At 46.6% G+C, this 24,890-nt stretch overlaps 1 protein-coding gene across 1 annotated transcript in view; it reads right to left on the bottom strand.

The window, feature by feature from the left end:
* Positions 1-502: 502 nt before the first annotated feature.
* LOC140385927 (reversion-inducing cysteine-rich protein with Kazal motifs-like) overlaps positions 503-24,890 on the bottom strand; it is a 212,548-nt gene continuing 188,160 nt past the window's right edge. The window contains exons 17-18 of the mRNA XM_072468578.1: positions 24,051-24,206; positions 503-14,680 (exon numbers count right to left, since the gene is read on the bottom strand). Of these exons, the coding sequence (XP_072324679.1) occupies positions 14,474-14,680; positions 24,051-24,206 (363 nt within the window). The 3' untranslated portion in view covers positions 503-14,473. The remainder of the gene's footprint in view (positions 14,681-24,050; positions 24,207-24,890) is intronic.

The raw sequence follows: 24,890 nt of genomic DNA, 5'->3' as shown, positions 1-24,890 counted from the left end.
TTTCAAGAAGAAGGTCAAGTTTGGGCTGCTGTATCCGGCCCGTCTTTGGGTCACTTATGAGGAGCAACATTTCTACTTTGAATCGCCCGAGGAAGCGATGGATTTCGCTAGAAGGAAATTGCTGGTAGCCGGCTGAGGCGTTTGAACTTTGCTGTGGCGTTCATGTTAAAAAAAGTTTTTGTTTTTGGACGTTATCTGTAATGCCTTCTGTATTGATTTGGGGCCTGCCGCAGAGCTGTGTGAGTTAAAGTTTGCATTTGCACCGATGGGGGATGGAGATGTGAATTTTAGATGTTGGGTCTTCTTTTTGATTTTCTTTGTGTTTCTTTCGGGCAAATGGGTTGGGATTGCTTGCTTTTGCATGTGTGTGTCCGGGGGGGGGGGGGGGGGGGGGGGGGGGGGGGGGGGGGCAATAGGTGGGAAAATGTCTGGCTCCATGGGCCACCAAGCTAGCTGGGCGGGCTAGCTGACGGAAACGCAGTGGGGGGGGGGGGGGGGGGGGGGGGTGAGCAGATGTTATGCTTGTTGAATGGGGTGGCTCGCATAGTGCTATTTCTGGGGGGGGTTCTGTTCTGCTGACGAGGGTGGGACTTTTGCTGGGATACAAGAGGAAGGTCGGGGGCGGAGGCTGCCTGGGGGCGGGTCTGCAGGTGCGAGGGGCTCGAGCTGGAGACTGGCCCAAGAAAGGTGATGGCTGATTGGCGGGGCGGGGGGGGGCGAGAAGCCCCCCAACCAGGCTGATCACATGGAACGTAAGAGGGCTAAATGGGCAGGTTAAGAGGGCATGCGTGTTCGCGCATTTGAGGGACTGAAGGCGGACGTGGCAATGTTGCAGGAGACGCACCTTAGAGTAACTAACCAGATCAGATTAAGGAAGGGATGGGTCGGACAGGTTTTTCACTCGGGGCTGGACTCTAAGACTAGAGGGGTCGCGATCCTGATTAACAAGCGAGTGTCATTTGAGGCGGGGAAAATAGTTGCGGATGTGGGAGGCAGTTACATCATGGTTAGTGGGAAGCTGGAAGGGCTGCCGGTGGTGCTCGTGAATGTGTGCGCTCCAAATTGGGGGATGATGGGGAAGATCCCGGACCTGGATTCGCACAAGTTGGTCATGGGGGTGGACTTCAACACAGTCATTGACCCAGGGCTGGACTGGTCGAGCTCAAGGACAGGCAGGGTGCCAGCAATGGCAAAGGAGCTAAAGGGGTTTATGGAGCAGATGGGGGGGAGGTGGACCCATGGAGATTTGGGCGGCCGAGAGTGAAGGATTTTTCCTTCTACTCACAACGTGCATAAAGTGTACTCCCGGGTTGACTTTTTTATCTTGAACAGGGCTTTACTGACGTGGGTAGTCGACACTGAGTATTCAGCGATCACGACCTCGGCTCATGCCCCGCACTGGGTTGACCGACAAGGTGAGCAAGGAGTGTGGCCAACGCCCGCACTGGAGATTGGATGTCGGACTGTTAGCGGATGAGGTGTGCGGGGCGGGTGAGGAAATGTATCCAGAACTATCTGGAAGTTAATGACATGGGGGAAGTCTCAGCAGCAATGGTCTGGGAGGCGCTGAAGGCGGTGGTTAGAGGGGAGCTGATCTCAATACGGGCTCACAGGGAGAAGGCAGACAGAGCAGAGACGGACCGACTGATAAGGGAAATACTACAGGTCGACAGGAGTTATGCGGAGACCCCAGAGGCAGGGCTTTTAAGGGAACGACGGAGGCTAGAGGCGGCGTTTGGCTTGTTAACTACAGGGAAGGCAGTAGTGCAGCTGAGGAGGGCGAGGGGGGCGATATATGAATATGGAGAGAAGGCCAGCAAATGCTTGCGCAGCAGTTCAAAAAGAGGGAGGCAGCCAGGGAGATAGAGAAAGTAAGGGACAGGGATGGGAACCTGGTCGGAGATTCAGCAGGGGTTAATAAGGCGTTTAAGGAGTTTTACAACAGGCTGTATGAGTCGGAACCCCCAGCTGTGCCGGAGGGGATAAGGCTATTCTTAGGGGGGCTGAGGTTCCCGAAGAGTTGGTAGAAGAGCTGGGGGCCGCGATCGGGTTGGAAGAAATAGCAGATGGGCTGAAGGCCATGCAGTCGGGTAAAGCCCCGGGACTGGACTGGTACCCAGTGGAGTTTTATAAAACGTTCTCTGGGATGCTGGGGTCGCTGCTGATGAGGACATTTAATGAGGCAAGGGAACGAAGGGGGCTTCCCCTGATGATGTCACAGGCCACTATCTCATTGATCCTGAAGCGGGACAAGGACCCAGAGCTATGCGGATCATATAGGCCGATATCCCTAAGTGTGGACGTCAAACTGTTGGCCAAAACCTTGTCCTCTAGGATTAAAGACTGTGTTCCGGATGTGATTGGGGAGGACCAGACGGGATTTGTTAAGGGTAGACAGTTGGCGGCCAACGTAAGGAGGTTGCTGAATGTGATTATGATGCCCCCAGAGGGTAGGGACGTAGAGGTAGTGGTCGCAATGGACGCAGAGAAGGCATTTGATCGGGTGGAATGGGCGTATCTGTGGTAGGTACTGGGGCAGTTTGGATTTAAACGGGGCTTCATCGATTGGGTTATACTGTTGTATCAGGCTCCCGTGGCGAGTGTACAGACGAACAGGTTGACATTGGGATATTTCAGGCTGCACCGGGGGACGAGACAGGGATGTCCTCTCTCCCCACTGCTGTTTACGTTGGCCATAGAACCGCTGGCAATTGCGTTGAGAGCCTCAAGGGGCTGGATGGGCTGGTCCGGGGAGGGGTGGAACACAGAGTCTCGCTATACGCAGACGACCTGCTCCTATATGTTTCGGACCCACAAGAGGGGATGGGAGAAATTATGAGGATTCTGGGGGTATTTGGCCGGTTTTCGGGTTATAAATTGAACATGGGGAAATGTGAGAAGTTCACGATCCAGGCAAGGGGGCAGGAGTGGCGAGTGGAGGAGCTGCCGTTTAGAGTGGTAGGGGGAAGCTTTCTGTACCTTGGCATCCAGTTGGCGCGGGAATGGTAACGGCTGCACAAGTTAAATCTGGCCCGACTAGTAGACCAAATGAAGGAAGATTTCCGAAGGTGGGACGCGCTCCTGTTGTCACTGTCTGAGAGGGTACAGACAGTGAACATGACGGTCCTCCCGAGATTCCTGTTTGTGTTTCAGTGTCTCCCCATCTTTATTCCACGGTCCTTCTTTAAACGGGTCAGTAAGGTGATCACTGGCTTTGTATGGGTGGGTAAGAAACCGCGAGTAAAAAAAGGGATGCTTGAGCGCAGCCGAGGGAAGGGCGTGCTGGCTGGCACTGCCGAACCTTAGTAATTATTATTGGACGGCGAATATAGCCATGATCAGGAAGTGGGTCCAGTGTGGGAGCGAGTAGAGGCGGCAAGGACACTAGTTTGGGGGCATGGGTAACGGCGCCTCTGCCGTTCCCGCCGGCACGGTACTCCACCAGTGGTGGCGGCCCAGAGAGTCTGGAGGCAATGGAGGAGGCATGTGGGAGCGGAGGGAGCATCGGTCTGGTCTCCAATCTGCAATAATCACCGGTTTGCCCCGGGAAGGCTGGATGGAGGGTTCCGGAGATGGCAGAGAGCAGGGATTGAGAGGATGGGAGCTCTGTTTATAGAGGGGGGCTTTCCTAGTCTGAGGGAGTTGGAGAAGAAATTTGAATTGACAGGAGGGAATGAGTTTAGGTACCTGCAGGTGCGGGACTTCCTACGCAGGCAGGTCACAACCTTCCCGCTCCTACCACCAATGGGGATACAGGACAGGGTAGTTTCTAGAGTGTGGGTGGGAGAAGGGAGGGTTTCTGACATCTATAAAGAACTCATGGGGTCAGAGGAAACGCAGACCAAGGAGCTGAAACACAAATGGGAAGAGGAGCTAGGAGGAGAGATAGAGGATGGTCTCTGGGAGGACAGGTTGTTTAGAGTCAACGCTCCCACAACATGTGCTAGGCTCAGCCTGATACAGTTTAAGGTCGTTCACCGGGCTCACATGACAGTGGCCCGGATGAGCAGGTTCTTTTGGGTAGAAGACAGGTGCGCACGGTGTGCGGGAGGACCAGTGAACCATGTCCATATGTTCTGGGCACGCCGAAGCTTAGGGGATTCTGGCAGGGGTTTGCAGATGTCATGTCGACGGTGTTTAAAACAAGGGTGGCACCGAGTCCTGAGTTGGCGATTTTCGGAGTGTTGGATGACCCGGGAAGCCAGGAGGAGAGAGAGGCAGACTTTCAGGCCTTTGCCTTCCTGGTAGCCCAGAGACGGTTATTATTAGCTTGGAGGGACCCAAAACCCCCGAAGTCGGAGACCTGGCTAACTGACTGCAGAGAACTAGCTTTATCTGGAGAAAATCAAGTTCGCCTTGAGAGGGTCAATGTTAGGATTCGCCCGGAGATGGCAGCCGTTCGTCGACTTCTTTAGAGAAAATTAACCGTCAGCAGAAGGGGTGGGGGGTTGGGGTTTAGTTTAGTTTAGAGTAGGGGGTTAGAAAAGGTGGGACCTGTGAGGGAGGAAGACGGCTTTTGCACTATGTTTATATTTGTATGTACACTGTTTCTTCTGTTACTGTTATAAAACCATAAATACCTCAATAAAATGTTTATAAAAAAAACAAATCCAATCCAATCCAAAGAACAAAGAAAAGTACAGCACAGGAACAGGCCCTTCGGCCCTCCAAACCTGTGCCGACCATGCTGCCCATCTAAACTAAAATTTTCTGTATTTCCGGAGTCCGTATCCCTCTATTCCCATCGTATTCATGTATTTGTAAAGATGCCCCTTAAAAGTCACTATTGTCCCTGCTTCCACTCCTGCCTCTGGCAGCGAGTTACAGGCACCCACTACCCTCTGTGTCAAAACTTGCCTCGTACATCTCCTCTAAACCTTACCCCTGCACCTTAAACCTATGCCCCCTAGTAATTGAGCCCTCTACCCTGGGAAAAAGCCTCTGACTATCCACTCTGTCTATGCCCCTCATAATTTTGTAGACCTCGATCAGATCGCCCCTCAACTTCCGTTGTTCCAGTGAGAGCAAACCAAGTTTATTCAACTTCTCCTCATAGCTAATGCCCTCCATACCATGCAACATCCTGGTAAATCTCTTCTGCACCCTCTCTAAAGCCTCCACATCTTTCTGGTAGTGTGGCGACCAGAATTGAACACTATACTCCAAGTGTGGCCTAACTAAGGTTCTATACAGCTGCACCATGCCAATTTTTATACTCAATGCCCCGGCCAATGAAGGCAAGCATGCCGTATGCCTTCTTGACTACCTTCTCCACCTGTGTTGCCCCTTTCAGTGACCTGTGGACTTGTACACCAAGATCTCTCTGACTGTCAATACTCTTGAGGGTTCTACCACTAACTGTATATTCCCTACCTGCATTAGACCTTCCAAAATGCATTACCTCACATTTGCCCAGATTAAACTCCATCTGCCATCTCTCTGCCCAAGACTCCAAATGCTGCTCGCTATCCGCAATTCCATCAACCTTTGTGTCGTCTGCAAACTTACTAATCAGTCCAGTTACATTTTCCTCCAAATCATTGATATATACTGCGAACAGCAAAGGTCCCAGCACTGATCACTGCGGAACACCACTAGTCACAGCCCTCCAATCAGAAAAGCACCCTTCCATTGCTACTCTCTGCCTTCTATGACCTAGCCAGTTCGGTATCCATATTGCCAGCTCACCCCTGATCCCGTGTGACTTCACCTTTTGTACCAGTCTGCCATGAGGGACCTTGCCAAAGGCCTTACTGAAGTCCATATAGACAACATCCACCGCCCTACCTGCATCAATCATCTTTGTGACCTCCTCGAAAAACGCGATCAAGTTAGTGAGCCATGACCTCCCCTTCACAAAACCGTGCTGCCTCTCGCTAATACGTTCATTTGCTTCCAAATGGGACTACTCCTGTCTCAAAGAATTCTCTCCAGTAATTTCCCTACCACTGACCTAAGGCACACCAGCCTGTAGTTCCCTGGATTATCCTTGCTTCCCTTCTTAAATAAAGGAACAACATTGGCTATTCTCCAGTCCTCCGGGACATCACCTGAAGAAAGTGAGGATCCAAAGATTTCTGTCAAGGCCTCAGCAATTTCCTCTCTAGTCTCCTTCAGTATTCTGGGGTAGATCCCATCAGGCCCTGGGGACTTATCTACCTTAATATTTTTCAAGACGCCCAACACCTCGTCTTTTTGGATCTCAATGTGACCCCCTTCTCCAGGCTCAACATCCACCAATTCCTTCTCTTTGGTGAATACTGATGCAAAGTATTCATTTGGTACCTCGCCCATTTCCTCTGGCTCCACACATAGATTCCCTTGCCTGTCCTTCAGTGGGCCCACCCTTTCCCTAGCTACCCTCTTGCTTTTTATGTACATGTAAAAAGCCTTGGGATTTTCCGTAACCCTATTTGCCAATGACTTTTTGTGACCCCTTCTAGCCCTCCTGACTTCTTGCTTAAGTTCCTTCCTAATTTCCTTATATTATATTCAATCCAATCCAATCCGCAGTCATCAACAAATCTAACCTTAGTAATGGTGAATACTCTAAATCCATCAGTTAATCCATATATATATAATATGGTGAACCATTTTGGATGCTCTGTCTTCAGAACAACAGTACTTAAGAGTCACAGGGATGACTGAAGGTTTGGAGTTCAAGTACCATGTAACACTGTTTTCACAGAACAATTACCAATCATCACCAAGGTGGATCACGCAACTTATAATGCGCGGCCATTGTGTCTGTTTAAATGGTGTGAAAGAATGAAAGTAAAAAGAAAATACCAACACTAAACAGAAAGTTCAAAATGCCAAATCATTAATGAGGAAACACAAGGCTCCTAACCCATTCTGTGCAGTTCAAAATGCTACAAGGCAGCATGAATACGAAGAGCTGCATTTTTCTCTTTTGCGAAAAAAATGCTTAAATGCCAATTTTTAATATTAATTATGATCCACGGGAGATTGTGGTTGTAACACATTCTATTTTTCTGTAACAAAAGAAAGCAATCTATCACAATGTTCCTGTAATGACGATCCTTTAATACTACTCAAGTAGCTAATGAACTGTTTAACTGGAATAAAAGGCAAAATAATTCTTAGTCACGCTGTAAAGAGGGTGGCACGGTGGTTGGCACTGCTGCCTATGGGTCTGTGTGGAGTTTGCACATTCTCCCCATGTCTGCAAGGGTTTCAATCCCACAACCCAAAGATTTGCAGGTTAGGTGGATTAGCCACACTAAATTGCCCCGAAATTAGAAAAAAATTGGGTTCTCTAAATTTATTTAAAAATGCAATAAAGTGTACAAATTGGCTGAAAAGCCACGGTGATCTGCAGGCTTCCCACTGCAACATGCATGTCTTTGTCAGCTTTAGCTCTTTATTCTTTCATGGGATGTGTATGTCGCTGGCTGGGCCAACATTAATTGCCCATCCCTATTTGCCACAGAAGATGGTGGTGAGCCACCTTCTTGAAACACTACAGTCCATGTGGTATACATACACCACAGTGCTGTTAGGGAGGGAGTTCAAGGATTTTGACCCAGCAACAGTAAAAGGAACAGCGACATAGTTTCAAGTCAGACCGGTGTGTGTCTCGGAGGGGAACTTGCAGTTGGTGCTGTTCCCATGCATTTATTGCCCTTGTGGTAGAGGTCATGGATTTGGATGGTGCCGTTGAGGAGCCTTGATGAGTTACGGCAGCACATTTTGTGATAGTCTGCTGCCTCTGTGCGTCTTCGGTAATGGAGGGAATGAATGTTTAAGGTGGTGAATGGGGTGTTAATCTAGCAGGTTTCTTTGTCCTGCACCTGGATGGTGTTGAGATTCTTAAACGTAGTCAGAAACTGCACTCATCCAGGCAAGTGGAGAGTATTGCACCACAATCCTGACTTGAGCCTTGTAGATGGTTGTCAGGTGGGGTTTAGGAGGCGAGGTCTGCAACATCACATGGAGCGAATCGCATTAGCTGAAAACTGACATCTGTGGTGCTTGGGATGTCTGGAGGTGGCCAAGATAGGTCATCCACTCGGCACCTCTGGCTGAAGATGTTGAAAATGCTTCAGCCTTGTCTTGAGCAGTGATGTGTTGGGTTCCCCATCTTGGAGGATGGGATATTTGTGGAGCATCCTCCTCCAATTAGTTGTTTACATGTCCATTTGTGACTGGATGTGGCAGGACTGCAAAACATAGATCTGATCCATCAGTAGCGCCATCACATGTTGCTGAGCTGTTTGGCATGCAAGCAATCCTGTGTTGTAGCCTTGCCTGGTTGACGCCTCATTTGTAAGTATGCCTGGTGTTTCTCCTGGCATGTCCTCCTGCACTCTCTTTTGAACCATCCCTTGACTTGATGGCAATGATAAATGAGGGATATTTTGGGCCATGAAATTAGATTGTGGTTAATACAGTTCTGTTGCTGCTGATGGCCCACAGAACCTCATAGATGCTCAGTTTTGAGTTGCTGGACCTGTTCAAAATCTATTCCATTTAGCATGTTGGAAGAGCCACACATAATGGAGAAATCTTTAACGTGAAGACAGAACTTCGTCTCCACAAGGACTTTGCGGTGGTTACTCCTACAAATACTGCCATGGACAGAAGTATCTGCGACAGGTAGATTGGCGAGGATTCCCTCACCACCCCCTGCAGGCTCAATCCAACAGTTACATTCTTGCCCATGTTTGACCTGATGCCATGAGAGTTCATGACCCCTTTTTAGGGGTCCTAGGGGAACTGCATCCCAACTATATTCCACTGTGCCACCACTTCTGTCTGTCATACCGGTAGGATAGGGCATACCCACGGAAGGTGATAGCGGTGGCTGGGACAATGTCGCAAAGGTGTGATTTGGTGAGCAGCCTATGTCAGGCTGTTGCTTGTTGGTAAGGAGGAATTTACAGGGTCAACAGGGCTGTGTGTGCCGTTGTCCTAGGTCAATGCCAGATGGTCCATCCGCTGTCATTCCTTTTCGACTCAGTGTCACTTGATACAACTGAGTGTCTTACTAGGTAATTTGAGAGGGCATTCAAGTGTCAACCACATTACTGTGCATCAGCAGTCACATGTAGGCTAGGCCAGGTCAGGGTGGCAGACTTCCTTCCCGAGAGAACATCAGTGAGCCAGGTGGATTTTTATAACAACTAACAATTGGTAATGGTCATCATTACTGAGACTAGCTTTTAATTCCAGGTTTATTAATTGAATTAAAATTCCACCAGCTGCCGTGATGGGATTCGAATCTGTGTCCCCAGAGCATTAGCCTGGTCATCTGGATTACTCGTCTAGTGAGATTGCCACTACAGCATCATCTCCCCTGGATGATTAAATTACAAGCTATTGAATCTTGGAAAATGATTCATCTGACATAAGTCAAGACTGGGAATGTGTCAGTAAAATATGAAATTTACATGAGAGGATGCTGCCTTGTCCTCCTGCTGCCAGACATCCCCTGTAACATACCCGTGCTCTCGGTCAGAAAACTCTACACCATTCATTTCAGTCACTGCTCTAGTAATATTTCAAACTACTTCTCCATATTAACACAAAACATCCAAGTCTCAATTTAACCTCAATTTAAATATTCCATTGAAACTTATTCTTACCCTGCGTAATTCTGCAGTACTTCCTGGTTAAAAGAAAATCTGTTTTTCATTTGCTAATTTTTACAAACCCACTTGGACATGAAAAGTAGGGGACAGCCTTAAACCTGGGAAAAAGATCAATTTGTCGTTTTTATGAAAGCACAAACCCTTTCATACATTTTTTGGAAACAAATATGGCCTGAAATGCTTTCATTTTAGAAACTATTCTGGATTTAAAAATACAGTTCCATTATCAACAAATGATCAAGAAATATCCTCAGTACTTCACCAAATGATGTGCCTGACGTGACTGACATTGTTAACAATCCAGTCAGCCTACTCTTTACTCTACACAGACAAGACCACCATACAGCTCAAATTAAACCTAATTGCAGAAAACCTGATCATGGCAAGTAAATGCCACATTCATGTACCTTAATGTGTGCCAACACCAGGTGTTGGTTTTCTTTAAAGACAGATTATTTAAATTTGATAGTTTGTTCATGCACCAGTTGACTAGACAACTGTAATGCTCACGATTAAGCATGTTAAAACAATTTGTGGATCTGACTGTCCACTTTGTTGCCTTTGTTTTCCCCACAAAGATTTTTAGGATAGAGCTTACTAAACACCCACCCTCAAAGTGGTCCTTTGCATGCTGGCAGCATACATTGGGAATTCAAGTGTGAAGTCAGTGGGCCTGCAGATTTTCTATCCATTTCAATTTGAAGCTTTCAGGGTCTACTGAGATCTGTGTCTGAGTTTGCAATATGGACTCTCCATGTGGGAAGATCTTTTTGTAAAATTGTCTCATGTTTTTGTGCTGAGGGGATTCTGAGTACATCATCTGTAAAATGCAACTGGATAGAATTGAATAATGGGAGCTGCACAGTTGGATTAGCATCTTGGATACCCTTTAGGGTCAGGGATAAACTTCAGTTGATTGAATGGAATCATAGAACGATAGAGCACCGACGGAGGCCAACTGGCCCATTGTGCCTATGCTGGCTATTTGAAGCAACTATTTAATTAGTCCCACACCCCTGCTCTTTTCCCATAGATCTGCAAACTCTTTCCTTAGACATGTTTATCCAATTCACTTTTAGAAACTGTTACTAAACTGCTTCCACCATTCTCTCAGACAATGAATTCCAGATCAAATCTTGCATTAAAAAAATCTCATATTGCCATGGTTCTTTGATCAATTATCGTAAATCTGTCCCCTGTAGACATGTCTATCCAATTCACTTTTAGAAACTGTTACTAAACTGCTTCCACCACTCTCTGACAGTGAATTCCAGATCATATCTTGCATTAAAAAAAATCTCATATTGCCATGGTTCTTTGATCAATTATCGTAAATCTGTCCCCTTTGGTTACTGACTCCTCTGCACTGGAAATAACGTCTACATATTTACTGTATCAAAACCCTTCACAAGGTTGAAAACCTCTATCAAATCTCCTCATAAATTTCTCTGCTCGAAAGAGAACCCAAGATTCTCTGGTCTCTTCGCATAACAAAAGTCCCGCTTCCTTGTTACCACTCTAATAAACTTCCTCTGCAGACCTTGACATCCTTCCCAGACCGGACACAATATTCTAACCGGGGGAAAGCCAATGATTTATAAAACCTGCAGCATAACTTCATGGCTTCAGTACTCTGTACCTGTATATAAAGCCCAAGCATCCAGTATACGATTTAAAGAACAACACAGCCTTCTCAACTTGTCCTGTCAGATTCAAAATTTGTATATAACACTCACAAGTATCCCATCTCCTGTAGGTTCAAAGTTTAGCGGTGTTTGTCCTGCTCCATCAGAAGGATGAGCAGTTTAAATCATCAATAATGTGACAAATTGGATATGGTCTGTGGAGGGAATAGGCTCCATAACCAAATGGGCTTTCCCTTGTTCCATACTCAAATTGTTGACCACATTGCTGGAAATTAAGCAGAATATAAGATTAACGTTAAGAAGGCATTGATTCCTGCATTGTTAGAATTATTGAGTTTTGTTTTGAAATCAAAACATAATTAAAAATGAATGCAAGAATTCAGAGTTGGGTACTTTTGCAAGCGAGACTAAAGTGAGTGAGAATACGTGCGAGAAAAAATATAAAGAATCTTGAGCAGGAAAGAGTGGCATTTAGAGAGCAACTAATTGTACAGTAAGATTGGCAGATTAAAAGAACAGAGCAAAACCTGAAATTGTTAAGTGTGAAATAGAAGGCGTGACATCTAAAAATATTACAGCAAATGCTGGGACAAATAAGCAGAGAGCAAAAGAAATAAATATAAAAGTAACCCCAGGTTAACCAGGAGAAATAGCCAAAACAGAGGGGCAGTAAAAAAAAAAATTACAATGGTTAGAGAGTATGTAAGAAGAAAAGAAATGAAAAGTTTGCCTTTCCAGTGGATATTTCAAAGCACTTCACAGCCAATGAAGTATTTCTGGTGTAGTCACTTTTATAACACAGGAAACACGGTATGAATTTGTGCTCAGCAAACTCCCTCAAATAGCAATTTGCTAATGATTAGAAAGTCTGGTTTTTGTGATGTTGATTGAGGGATAAACATTGGTTGGGACATGGAGGGGGGGCGGAGGGTAACTTCCCCACTCTTTGAAATAGTGCCATGCAATTTTTTATATCCACTCAAGCAGGTCGATGGGACCTTGGTTCAATGTCTCATCCAAAAGACCGCACCTCCAACCCTCAGCACTGGACTGGATTGTCAGCTTTGATTTTTGTGCTCGAGCATTGAAGTGTGGCTTGAACCTAGAACCAGGTCATTCAAAGGCAGGTGTGGTGCTACCAACTGAGTCACGGCTAGCACACAAAGAGGAGTAGTATTCGAAAGAGGGAGTTGCAGCGATAACATTTGTAAGAACAAAAAGAGGAGAATTGTCAACAAAGCAATGGAGCTACTGAGGGGCATAGAGTATCATCACAGATACTAAGTGTTTGGTCTCTATATTGATAGTTGAGGGCAAAGAACAGAATACCCAAGATGTGGACGCAGGAACCTTCAATGTATAAAAAGTAGGAAATAAACTGCATTACACAGATTCATAAGAGTTAAAATTTACAATTATCAACCTAGATAGAGTACATTTCAGAAAACAAAGGGCAGTTAGTGCTGAAATAGGAGAGGTAATTTCAGTTTCTCTGGGAATTGTAATTGTGTCCAAGGACTCAAGGTCGCTGAACCTGGATATAGCTCATTTAGCCTCACGTCAGAATCAGGAAAACTGTCAGCAATCCTAAATAGGGATAGTGTTGAAAACCTGGGCGCAATTCTCCCATCGGGAGACGAAGTCCCGGCGGCGGAATGAAAACCGGAATGTTTCACTCCGGCGTCGGAGGCCGCTCCCAGCCCCCTATTCTCCCGTCCCCCGGGGGGCTAGGAGCGGCGCCGCGTCATTTACGCCTTGCATGCGCGGTTGCCGTCCTCCCCGTGGCCGCCCCGCAAGAAGATGTCAGATGGATCTTGCGGGGCAGCGGAGGAAAGGAGGTACTCCTTTTGAGACCCCTTTTGAGTCCCCCCCCCCCCTCCAGCGTTCCCGCGCTGTTCCCGCCAGCAGCGACCAGGTGTGGACGGTGCCGGTGGGAACCTGTCGTGTTGGGCAGGCTGCTTGGCCCATCCGGGCCGGAGAATCGCCGCTCGCCCGTTACAAACGGCGAGCGGCAATTTTCCGAGTGGCCAGCCGTGATTCTCGCCGCGCCGGTGGGGAGAATCGCCTGCGGGTGCTGGGGCGGTGTGGCGGGACTCGCGTGGCACCCCAGCGATTCTCCCACCCGGCGTGGGGGGGGGGGGGGGGAGAGAATTCCGCCCCCTAAGTGCTAATCAAGCATAGTCAGAATGGATTTGGTAAGGGTAGATCAAGCTTCAATTGTATAATCAAGTTCTTCCAAAAAATTAAGCCTATAGGCAAAAGTGAGGTACTGGATGAAAATTTGGAATTTTGTAAAAACATTTGGTCAAGTACCAAGAAACACTTTGCAAAGAATAAGGCCCCTAGAATTAGGGGTAAGCTAGGTGACAATGATGGAGAGATGGTTGAAGGACAGAAAGCAGAGCAAACTAATTTTCACACTGGAGAAAGCAGGGTGTTTCAGAGATATGATGGGAAGATTAAAAATAGGGACATGTTCACTGCAGCAGAGAAGACTTAGAGGGATCTAACCGATGTGTTTAAAATTTTGAAAGAGCTTGAAGGCAAAATGGTGAAAGAGGATAAATTTATGACAAGGGGCATAAATAAACTTAGGTCAGGATTAGAAGTGTAAAGGAGGTTAAAATAAATGTTTCCAGGAAAAGAGTTATTAATTATTAGGTTTGTGTGGAGTTTAAACACTGATGCATATCAGGTGGGCCGAAAGACCCATTCTGTGTGCTAGATTACAAAATTACATAATTACAACATTTTTTTTCTGAGGTTTAACTGTGCTTTACAGAGCTCACGAAAATAAACCTAAACTGATGCAATATTGATTGAAATGGCAAATGTAAAAATCTTAAGAAAAGACGCCAAATTCAATCAATTCTACATTTAACATTAAGTTGTCGTTACACACTAGACTAGTAAACTACTGAACATCAAGATCCAAACTCTATCGAGCAGTTGTTAAGAAATAAATGCACTAGAACTAACTTAAATAAAATAAACAAAGCCTTTCATATAAAGGCTTACGGAAAGAAACATTTTGGATTTTACTTGCATTTAGAAGATAAAGTTACATTTTTGTGTAGCTTATTGGCTTTTCTTCCTCTATAGTTACTATGTAGGAGGTTGTAGTTCAGCCATTACGCAATTCATTCCACCTGTAGCTCAACAGCAAGTTAAATACAGACTTGTCCTGATAAAAACAAGCAATGTCTATCTGAATCATACAAAACCTGACAAAGCAACCACTAGGCTTAGTAAAAGTGCAGCTGAGGAGAGGATTGTCTTCGCAGAGTCAGATGAATCCCTTAATGAAACTTGCACCTGTGAAGTGGTGAGTGCTGACAGAGGAACATGAGCCATTAAAGCTGGACTACCAGATTGTATCAGAGAGTCTATCTTCTCAGCCTCTTTATTGCAAGCTTCAATCTGGAATTCATAACAAAAACTGATTAGTATTTCAAGCATTCTCAATGGTAAAAGTTTAAGATGACATTTTGAATCAGTGTGGATCACACTAACAGTGACGAGGACACTTGAGTGATTATTAATGCCACAATGAGTCAGATTTTGTTACTTACAACTTGCATTTATATAGGTTGGCAGAGCCCTGAAGAGGAGGAATGGGACAATGGCAAATACGAGAATTGAGACGGGGCCAGCCAAAATCGAGCGAGCTGGGCCGCTGGACTATCCACCAATAAGCGAGTGGATGGACCTTATGACTCAGGAGCTCCATCAAGCTGGAAATGATGACGACAAGTGAAGGCGGCGGTTGCGGATGCCTTGGCCTCCTGCAAGATGGTGTTGAAGAAAACAGAGCGCTGACTGGAAGTACAGGAGGCAACAATCAGGGACCTAGAAAAAGCGGCGAATGATCAGAGTGACTGAATTGCCTGCCTGGAAACCGAAATGGCAAGGTCGATGACGACGTAAAGGTCACTGAAGGGGAAGGTCGAGGACCAGGCGAACTGGATGTGCTGCCAGAATCTCCGTATCGTGGGCCTGCCAGAGGGCATCGAGGACAGAAACTCAATACAATATGTGGCCCGGATGCTGGGTAAGCTGGTCGGGGGGCAAGCTTTCCCAAAGTCCCGGAGATAGACAGAGCCCACAGCCGAAGGGGAGGTCCTGGCTGAAACCTAAAGCAGGGGAGCAGCCAAGAGCCGTAACAGCGAAGCTGCACCAAACACCAGGATCAGGAGAAGATCCTGAACTCAGCAAGGTACACTCGATCCTGTCAGTGGAAAGGCCATTCAATTAGGGTTTACCAAGACATTGGGCTGACCTGGCCAAGCGCTGCGTTGAATTTACTACAGCCAATATGGCCTTGTCCAAGGGTGGGGTGACGGGCGGCAAGGTAGCAGAGTGGTTAGAATTGTTGCTTCACAGCGCCAGGGTCCCAGGTTCAATTCCCGGCTTAGGTCACTGTGTGCGCAAAGTCTGCTGGTTCTCCCCGTGTCTGCGTGGGTTTCCTCCAGGTGCTCCGGTTTCCTCCCACAAGTCCTGAAAGACGTGCTGGTAGGTGAATTGGACATTCTGAATTCCGAACAGGCGTCGGAATGTGGCGACTAGGGGATTTTCACAGTAACTTCATTGCAGTGTTAATGTAAGCCTACTTGTGACACTAATAAAGATTATTATTATTAAATTTGGGATGGGCAGCACGGTAGCATTGTGGATAGCACAATTGCTTCACAGCTCCAGGGCCCCAAGTTCGATTCCGGCTTGGGTCACTGTCTGTGCGGAGTCTGCACATCCTCCCCGTGTGTGCGTGGGTTTCCTCCGGGTGCTCCGGTTTCCTCCCAGTCCAAAGATGTGCAGGTTAGGTGGATTGGCCATGATAAATTGCCCTAAGTGTCCAAAATTGCCCTTAGTGTTGGGTGGGGTTACTGGGTTATGGGGATAGGGTGGAGGTGTTGACCTTGGGTAGGATGCTCTTTCCAAGAGCCCGTGCAGACGCGATGGGCCGAATGGCCTCCTTTTGCACTGTAAATTCTTTGAAATGTGCAGATAGGTCGATTGGCCATGCTAAATTGCCCGTTAATTGGAAAAAATAAATTGCGTACTCTAACTTTATATTTAAAAAAAATTAAATTTGGGGTGCTGCATCTGGCCAAACTGTGGATAACCTTCCAGGGGAAGCAATTCTATTTCATCGCGCCGGCCGAGGCGGACAGATTTATAATACGATGAGATTAACAGTGGCAACAGTGATGACAAACTCAATTTAAAATGAAAGCTATTTGCGCGGGACAGGACTGCCTTGCTTTCGACCTAGCTTTAAGTACAAGGAAGGAAGGGGTGAGAGCGGAGAGGTGCGGTAACAGGTGGAGGGAGGGGGTGGGAGAAGAACACAGAGGTGGGGAAGACAAGTATCGCTCCCAAGGGCGGGGGTTGGGGTACCACAATAGCAAGCAAACCAATGTAGAGAAGTACTGCCGAAGGGAGGCTGCGGCACAGCTCCTGAAAGGGAGGGATTACCTGGTGGGAGGGGGAAAGACAAGAGTGGGGGAAAAGGAGGGTGGACCCACAGGAGCATGGAGAGGGGAGGACAAGAGGGACGGAAAAGCCAAGAAGGGTAACCAGGCGGGAGGAGGCTGGGTAAATTATTGGCTACAACAGCTCCTACATGGTTGCAGAATGGCCTTCTTGGTAGACTCCAAAACAATGGGAAACACCGGAGTGGAGGGCCGCATCCACAAGGTCAGTATGGTTGATCCTGCAGGGGTGGAGGACAGAAACACCCCCATCAGGATAGTCACCTGGAATGTCAGGGGACTTAATGGCCCAGTGAAAAGATCCAGAGTCTTCGCCCATCTGAGAAGTCTGAGGGCCGATGCTATCTTCCTCCAGGAGACACACCTGAGGGAGAAGGACCGACTGCGAGTAAGGAAGAGATGGGTGGGACAGACCTACCAATTGTGTTATGGGACGAGGGCTAGGTGGGGTACTACTGAACAAGAGGACAACATTCATGGCGACAAAGATGGTTATGGATCCGGGGATTTACATAGATATTTTTACATAGAACATACAGTGCAGGAGGCCATTCGGCCCATCGAGTCTGCACCGACCCACTTAAGCCCTCACTTCCACCCTACCCCCGTAACCCAGTAACCCCTCCTAACCTTTGTGGACACTAAGGGCAATTTAGCATGGCCAATCTACCTAACCCGCACGTCTTTGGACTGTGGGAGGAAACCGGAGCACCCGGAGGAAACCCACGCAGACATGGGGAGAACGTGCAGATTCCGCATAGACAGTGACCCAGCAGGGAATCGAACCCGGAACCCTGGTGCTGTGAAGCCACAGTTCTAATCACTTGTGCTACCGTGCTACCCATGTGGTATGTCATGGTTAGTGGCGCTCAGGAAGGAGCACCAGTGGTCCTCGTGAACGTGTACGCCCCCAACTGGGACGCAGAATCATGAAGAAAACCATGACATAAATACACAGTGACTCATCATGAGGGTGTGGGGGGGACATTAACTGCGTACAGGACGCACAGACGGACAGATCCAGCCCCAAATCGGGGAAACTAACGATTCTGGCAAAGGAGTTGAACATCTTTAAGGAGCAGATGGGGGCAGTGAACCCATGGAGGTTCACGCTCTTAGGGGAGAAGGAATTTTCCTTCTTCTCCCAGGTCCATAGGGTCTACTCGAGGATCAACCTCTTTGCAGTGGGGAAATCAGTGCTTCAGGGGTAGTGGGAGCAGAATACTCCGCAATCGTAATCCCCCTGACCAAGCTCCACACTACATTGATGTGAGGTTGGAGATGGGCTGGGATCAACCATAGAGGCTGACACAGCCCTCCTTGTCATAGAATCATAGAATTTACAGTGCAGAACGAGGCCATTTGGCCCATCGAGTCTGCACCGGCCCTTACAAAGAGCAACCCACTCAAGCCCACGTATCTACCCTATCCCCACAACCCCCACTTAACCTTTTTGGACACTAAGGCCAATCCAACTAACCTGCACATCTTTGGACTGTGGGAGGAAACCGGAGCACCCGGAGGAAACCCACGCACACACGGGGAGAACGTGCAGACTCCGCACAGACAAGGCTTTTGCGATCGGGAATCACAGGCCATAGATGGGTATGTAATCAACAATCAGAATGGGGTGGAATCACCCTCCACATTCTGGGAGGAGCTGGTGATGAGGAGGGAAATTATCGCATTCAAGGCGCACAAAGACAGGGAGGAGAGGGCGGCCAGGCAACAGATAGTCGACTCCATACTGGAGGTGGACGGGCAGTACTCCGTGGCCTCAACCGTGGAACTGCTGGCAGAAAGGAAAAAGTTGCAAATGGACTTCGACTTGCTATCCACCTGGGAAGCAGTCAACCAGCTCCACCAGACACGGGGGACCTTTTATGAACATGGAGACAAAGCCAGCTGAGAAAGCAGGCAGCCATAAGGGAAATAGCTCAGGTTAAAGACAGATGTGGCAGGTTAGTTGCTGCACCAGAAACTATCAATGAAGCCTTCGCAATCTTCTACCAAGGACTGCACACCTCCAAGCCCCCAGGAAGGGGACTCGGAGATTAAGTAGTCCGTCGATGGACTGGACATGCCGGTCCTGGGGAAAGATAAGAGACGCATCCTGGAAGCACTACTAGAACTGGGGAAGTCATGGAGAGTACAAACGCCATGCAGTCGGGAAAGCCGCTGGGACCAGACGGATTTCCAGCGGACCTCTACAAAAAGTCCACATGAGCAATGACCCCGCATCTGTGGGAGATATTCACAAACTCGCTAGCAAGGGGCACCCTACCCCAACAGTGGCCCAAGCTTCAATATCGCTGATACCCAATGAGGACAAAGACCCGATGGAGTGTGGGTCCTGTAGATCCACCTCACTCCTTAACGTGGACACAAAGATCCTGGTGAAGGCCATGGCGAGGCGGCTAGATAGCTGCGTGCCAGAGGTAGTCGTGGAGAACCAGATGGACTTTGTCAAGGGCAGGCAGCTAACACGAACATCAGGTAATGCTGAACGTGATGACTACCCCATCCGGTGAGAGAACACCAGAAGTGATTATCTCTCTAGGTGCAGAAAAGGGTCGAATGGAAGCACCTCATAAGAGGCACTGGAATGGTTTGGGCCAGGATTGATCTTCTGGGTGGAACTACTGTACAGTTCTCCCATGGCGACCGTACGGATAAACACCACTAGCTCTAGATACTTCCAGCTGCACAGAAGCACGAGGCAGGGATGCCCACTGTCCCTGCTATTGTTAGTTCTGGCAATTGAGCCACTGGCAATCACCCTCAGAGCGGCAAAGGGGTGGAGAAGTATCCAAAGTGGAGACAGAGCGCATGGACTCTCACTATATACGGATGACCTACTCCTCTACATCTCAAATCCCTGGAGCAGCATGGAAGGAATAATGAAACTCTTGAAGGAGTTTGGAACCTTCTCAGGTCACAAGGCAACCTGAGGGAGATCTTGCCTGTGAACTCACAGGGGGAGGGGCAGAGGTGGAGGGACTGCCGTTTAATCATGCCCAGATCAAATTCCGCTACCTGGGGATCCAAATAGCCCACGACTGGACATGGACCCATAAATGGAACCTGACAAGTCTGGTAGAGGAAGTTAAAAAGAACCTGCAGAGGTGGGGCTCACTCACACTCTCCCTCTCAGGGAGGATACAGGCGGTCAAAATGAACATACTCCCACAGAAATGTGGGAGGCCTGGCCTGAACCTACAGTTCTACCACTGGGCGGCCACTTCAGAAAGAGCACGGGGATGGGTCAAGGGACTGGCAGTATAGTAGGTGAGGATGGAGTAGGGTTCCTGCACAGGGACATCCCTCCAAGCTCTAGTCACAACTGCACTCCCAACCCCCCGCCAAATACTCGAGGAGTCCAGTGGTAATAGCCACACTACTAAAGTGGTACCAAATCAGGCAACAATTCGGTCTAACCGAAATGTCCACCATGGCCCCCATCTGCAACAAACATAGGTTCACTCCCGCAATAATGTACGCCACCTTCAAAAGGTGGAGACAGGACGAGGGGATTCTATCGGTTAGGGACATGTACACGGACGATAGAATAGCGACCCTGGGTGAACTCACCGAGAGATGCTAGCTACCAAGAGGGAACGAACTGAGATACATTCAAGGCAAAAACTTCCTCTGCAAAGAAACAATGACGTACCCCCAGATACCAGGACACTCATGAGCAGAAAGACTGCGACCTAGGGGAGGGGAACAGTGGGGACATGCATGGGTGACTGCTGGAGGAGGTACCCCCCCCACGGAGGGCCCCACGGACCAGACAAGGAAAATTGGGAGGAGGGAACTAGGCATAGAGATAGGGGAGCACTCGATCGAAGCACTGCATAGGGCAAACTTCACCTCCAGATGTGCTGGGCAGAGCCTAATGTCTAATTCTGGTGGTGCACAGAGCGCACCTAACCAGAACTCAAACGAGCATGTTCTTCCCGGAGGTGGAGAACAAATGCGCATGGAGCCACATTATATTATTGTTAAATAATAAAAGGTTATTTGTATTAAATTTACAAATCCGGTGACCTACAGTTTATTGGGCCCAGCCAAGGTCCTCGAGTATTTTAAAATTACATCTAATTTTACTTGTGTTGCGACTCGGGGTCAAGTGGAATTGACCATGCACTAACCCAGGGTGTTGTGACAATACACATTACCAAAAGGGGTAGAGGCCAAGGGTGCTCCAATACAAATTTTTAAAAATTGTCCACTGCAGATTCGAATTTAATCCATCTAAGGCACAAGGATGGTTGATTAACTGTTGTTCTCTCACACAGAATAAATACTCAGTTTGAGGGTCACAACCGTTGCAAACTTATTTTGGTTGAAGTGCCCTTTTAAAATGGATTAGTAACCACAAAGCCCCACCTAAATTGTAATGCTCATAACATAATGATGCTACATATAAAGACTGTTTTAACAATCTTTTTGAGAAAACAGATATTTAATTACAGTTATCAGTGAGATGGGTGCATCTACTTCAATATCATTGGTGTGGTGTTTGCTGCAATCTACTCTTGCCTCCTGGTTTGCACTAAGCTCATCTCATTATTACATTCATATAATTTTATTTATTTTTGAAAAGTCTTCATGGACCCCAATCACTGCACATTAACCATCAGTGTGTTTGGGCGGCACAGTGGCGCATTGGTTAGCACTGCTGCCTCACGGCGCTGAGGACCAGGGTTCAATCTCAGACCCGGGTCACTGTCTGTGTGGAGTTTGCACATTCTCCCCGTATCTGCGTGAGTTTCAGCCCCACAACCCAAAGATGTGCAATTTAGATGGATTGGCCATGCTAAATTGTCCCTTAATTGGAAATAAATAATAAATTTTAAATAAAACATCAGTGTGTTTGTATGACAAATGTGTTGGAACAGCAAAAGCAGTAAAAGCCAACTGCAGTTAAATACTGCAGAGGTTGAAGAGGACAAATAATGCAAATAATCAGAGAGATGTTGCAGGGATGAGGGACTTCAATTATGAGGGATAGATTAAAGCTAGATCAAAGAAACAAGGGCTATTCTTCTCAGAAGAGGTTACGCAGACATTGGCTTTTTTCTGCACTGTGATTGTTTTGTAATTCTGGAACTCACTGCATGAAAGGGTGATAGAAGCAGGAACCCTCACAACATTTATGGAGCATTTCGATGAGCACCACTTGAAATTATAATAATAATCTTTATTAGTGTCACAAGTAGGCTTACATTAACACTCCAATGAAGTTACTGTGAAAATCCCCTAGTCGCCACATTCCGGCGCCTGTTCGGGTACACTGAGGGAGAATTCAGAATGTCCAATTCGCCTAACAAGCACGTCTTTCAGGACTTGTGGGAGGAAACCGGAGCACCCGGAGGAAACCCACGCAGACACGGAGAAAACATGCAGACTCTGCACAGACAGTGACCCAAGCTGGGAATCGAACACAGGTTCCTGGCGCTGTGAAGTAACAGTGCTAACCATTGTGCTACCATACCACCCATAGCATATGGAAGTTACAGATCAAGTGCTGGAAAATGGGATTAGAATAGATAGGTACTTGATGGCTGGCGCAGGCACAATGGCCAAAGGGCCTCTTTATTGCTGGAAAAATTCTATGACTACGAGTCTCTCTGACGAACAGCTCTAAGAGCTTTGTGACAAAAGCAATACGTTCAATATGCTCACTTCCTCGGAGTAAGAGGAGACATACATGGATCACTTTGTCTGGAACTTCTTGCTAGACTTTGAGAACAACTACCATAAGCTTCCAAAATCAGAGATAACTTCCACCAGATAAGATTTACAAACAAACCTGATTAAAATCTTCATGAGCACCCCCCCCCCCCCCCCCCCACTGGAACTTGTATCCTTTCTGATCAGAAACATTATAAATTCTGCATTTGGTGCATGTCATGGCTGCTATATTATAGAAAAAGGGCAAGTTTGATCCTTGACAAATTCTACATTGTAATTCCCCAATTCTAATCCTCCTCTACGGTTCCTCACTCAGGCTAACCCAGATGGTGTAGCACAATCTGTGTTCTATTCAACTTTTGAGTTGAGATTTAGATCACACATCCACCATAAAGACCACCTCTTCCACTTCTTCATTGTTGTCTGATTTTATTTCCCTCTCCTTTCACTCTACTGCCACTGAATGCCCACAATTAATTATTTTGTCACCTTCAGATTCAACTTCTCCAGTACCCTTATATACTTCCAGAGGTCCATCCTGCTCAATCTTCAACACACAGAGCTCAGATGCACCGCTCCACTTTTAAAATCCACTCATTATCACTGTTTTCATTGACATCTATGAAATACCCATCCCTCAACACATTAATTTTAAAATCCTCATCCTTGTTAATAAATCTCTGGTCCACCTAACACTTCCATGACCTGTTTTTCAATGACTTAATTACTCCACAAAGCCTCCTCCCTCATCGGTTACAAAGTTGTCAGCCATCACGGTTATGCATTTTAAAACACTTTTCTGAACCCCTACATTCATCTCTCCCCAATTGCAAAAGGCTTTACACCTTTACACCTTCCTGTTTGACCTTGTCTCCCTAACTCTTCGTTTCAATTTGTCAATCAAATATCTCATCAAAAGCTGATAAATAAGTGCAAATTTTAGCCCATGGATTTGTGATGTACACCCCATTAACTACCTTAAACAGTCACTTCCTCCACCACCAGCACAGTGGCAACAGTGTTTGCCAACTACAAGATGCACTGCTAAACTCACTAAAAATCCGTTGACACCACCTTTTAAACCTGTGATCTCCATCACCTAGCACAACAAGGACAAGAAGATCCATGGAAACACCATCTCCTCCATGTCACACACCATCCTGACGGGGAAATATATCACCATACTTTTATCGCCTTTGGATGAAAATTTGGAACTCCCTACAAGACATGGGCTGCAAGAGATTCAGAAAGGCAGTTCACCACCACTTCTTCGGGGGCAAAGTGGGCTTGGGCAACAAATGTTGGCCCAGCCAGCAATGATCAGCCATGATCTAAAATAATGGTAATACATGCTCAAGTAACTGAATGTCCTACCCGTTTCCACGTTTGGAGGTGTCTCGAAGGAAATACTTTTAGGTGCATTACCTTTAAAAAGCAATCTCACACACTAAATGCAACCTTTAATTATACAGAAAAATATATTAAATGCACCTTATTTCGCCTTGAACAATTGTATAAGTATATATATTTTTTCTGTATTACATAAAAATAACTACAAAGTTAAAAGAAATAAAAGGTACACAATATTTAAAACATACTTGAAGTGTCGTTGGATCTTGATCTATTGGAATGATGAGGATCACAAGGTCAGACTCGATACTTAGGTAGCCAAAAACATCACACTGAGGTACTGAAACGTGGAGGCGCAAGGTGTAAATGATGTCGTGTACAGACACTGGTCTGCCCTCATTTAACTGCAAGGAAAAATAAATGCTCAATATGGAAAATGTGCATCATTTCAGTAACAAATTGCAAAATAATTCTCATAACGATCCTGTGGTAATCAACTGTTGTTTTAATAACGTCACGTATCAAGCTTCTGAACCTTTAGCTGCAGCTGGTACTAGGGGGTCAATGAGATTGTGGTAGAGATCAGCCAATAGCTAATCAGATGTTGGACCAGGCATGAGGGGTTGAATAGCCTATTCTTGTTCCGAAATGTTCCTATGAGGAAGAATATTCTGTTTCATCACAACATGTCATTTATCTTAGGATCTGCTATTATCAACAATGGAATTTACTTTCTTTTTGCCTCACTTCAAACAAAAACAACCACAAAAGCAATGTCATCATTCAGCACCTTCATTGGAGCCTTTTTAGTTAGTCAACTGGCCTTGGTCTGTAACCAATTTATCAACTCAAAAATATTGAACCTGAACAGGGCATAAAATTCCACTCTATCGAAGTAGACATTATCTTTAATATGCTCTGATTATAACACGTTTATAAACCAAATCTATATTAAAGGCCCTGGCATTAATACATTTCCCACTGAATTAAGTATACTATACTGGAATGGTTTCATTCATATGAGCCAATAGAGAGAATAAGTTTTAATAAAAAACATCAGTGGCAGGATTCTCCGTTTCTGTTGGCGC

This window comes from Scyliorhinus torazame, chromosome 11 (genome assembly GCF_047496885.1).
Source record: "Scyliorhinus torazame isolate Kashiwa2021f chromosome 11, sScyTor2.1, whole genome shotgun sequence".
NCBI classification, from domain to species: Eukaryota; Metazoa; Chordata; class Chondrichthyes; order Carcharhiniformes; family Scyliorhinidae; genus Scyliorhinus; species Scyliorhinus torazame.
This window is presented reverse-complemented; position numbering and strand designations above follow the sequence as displayed.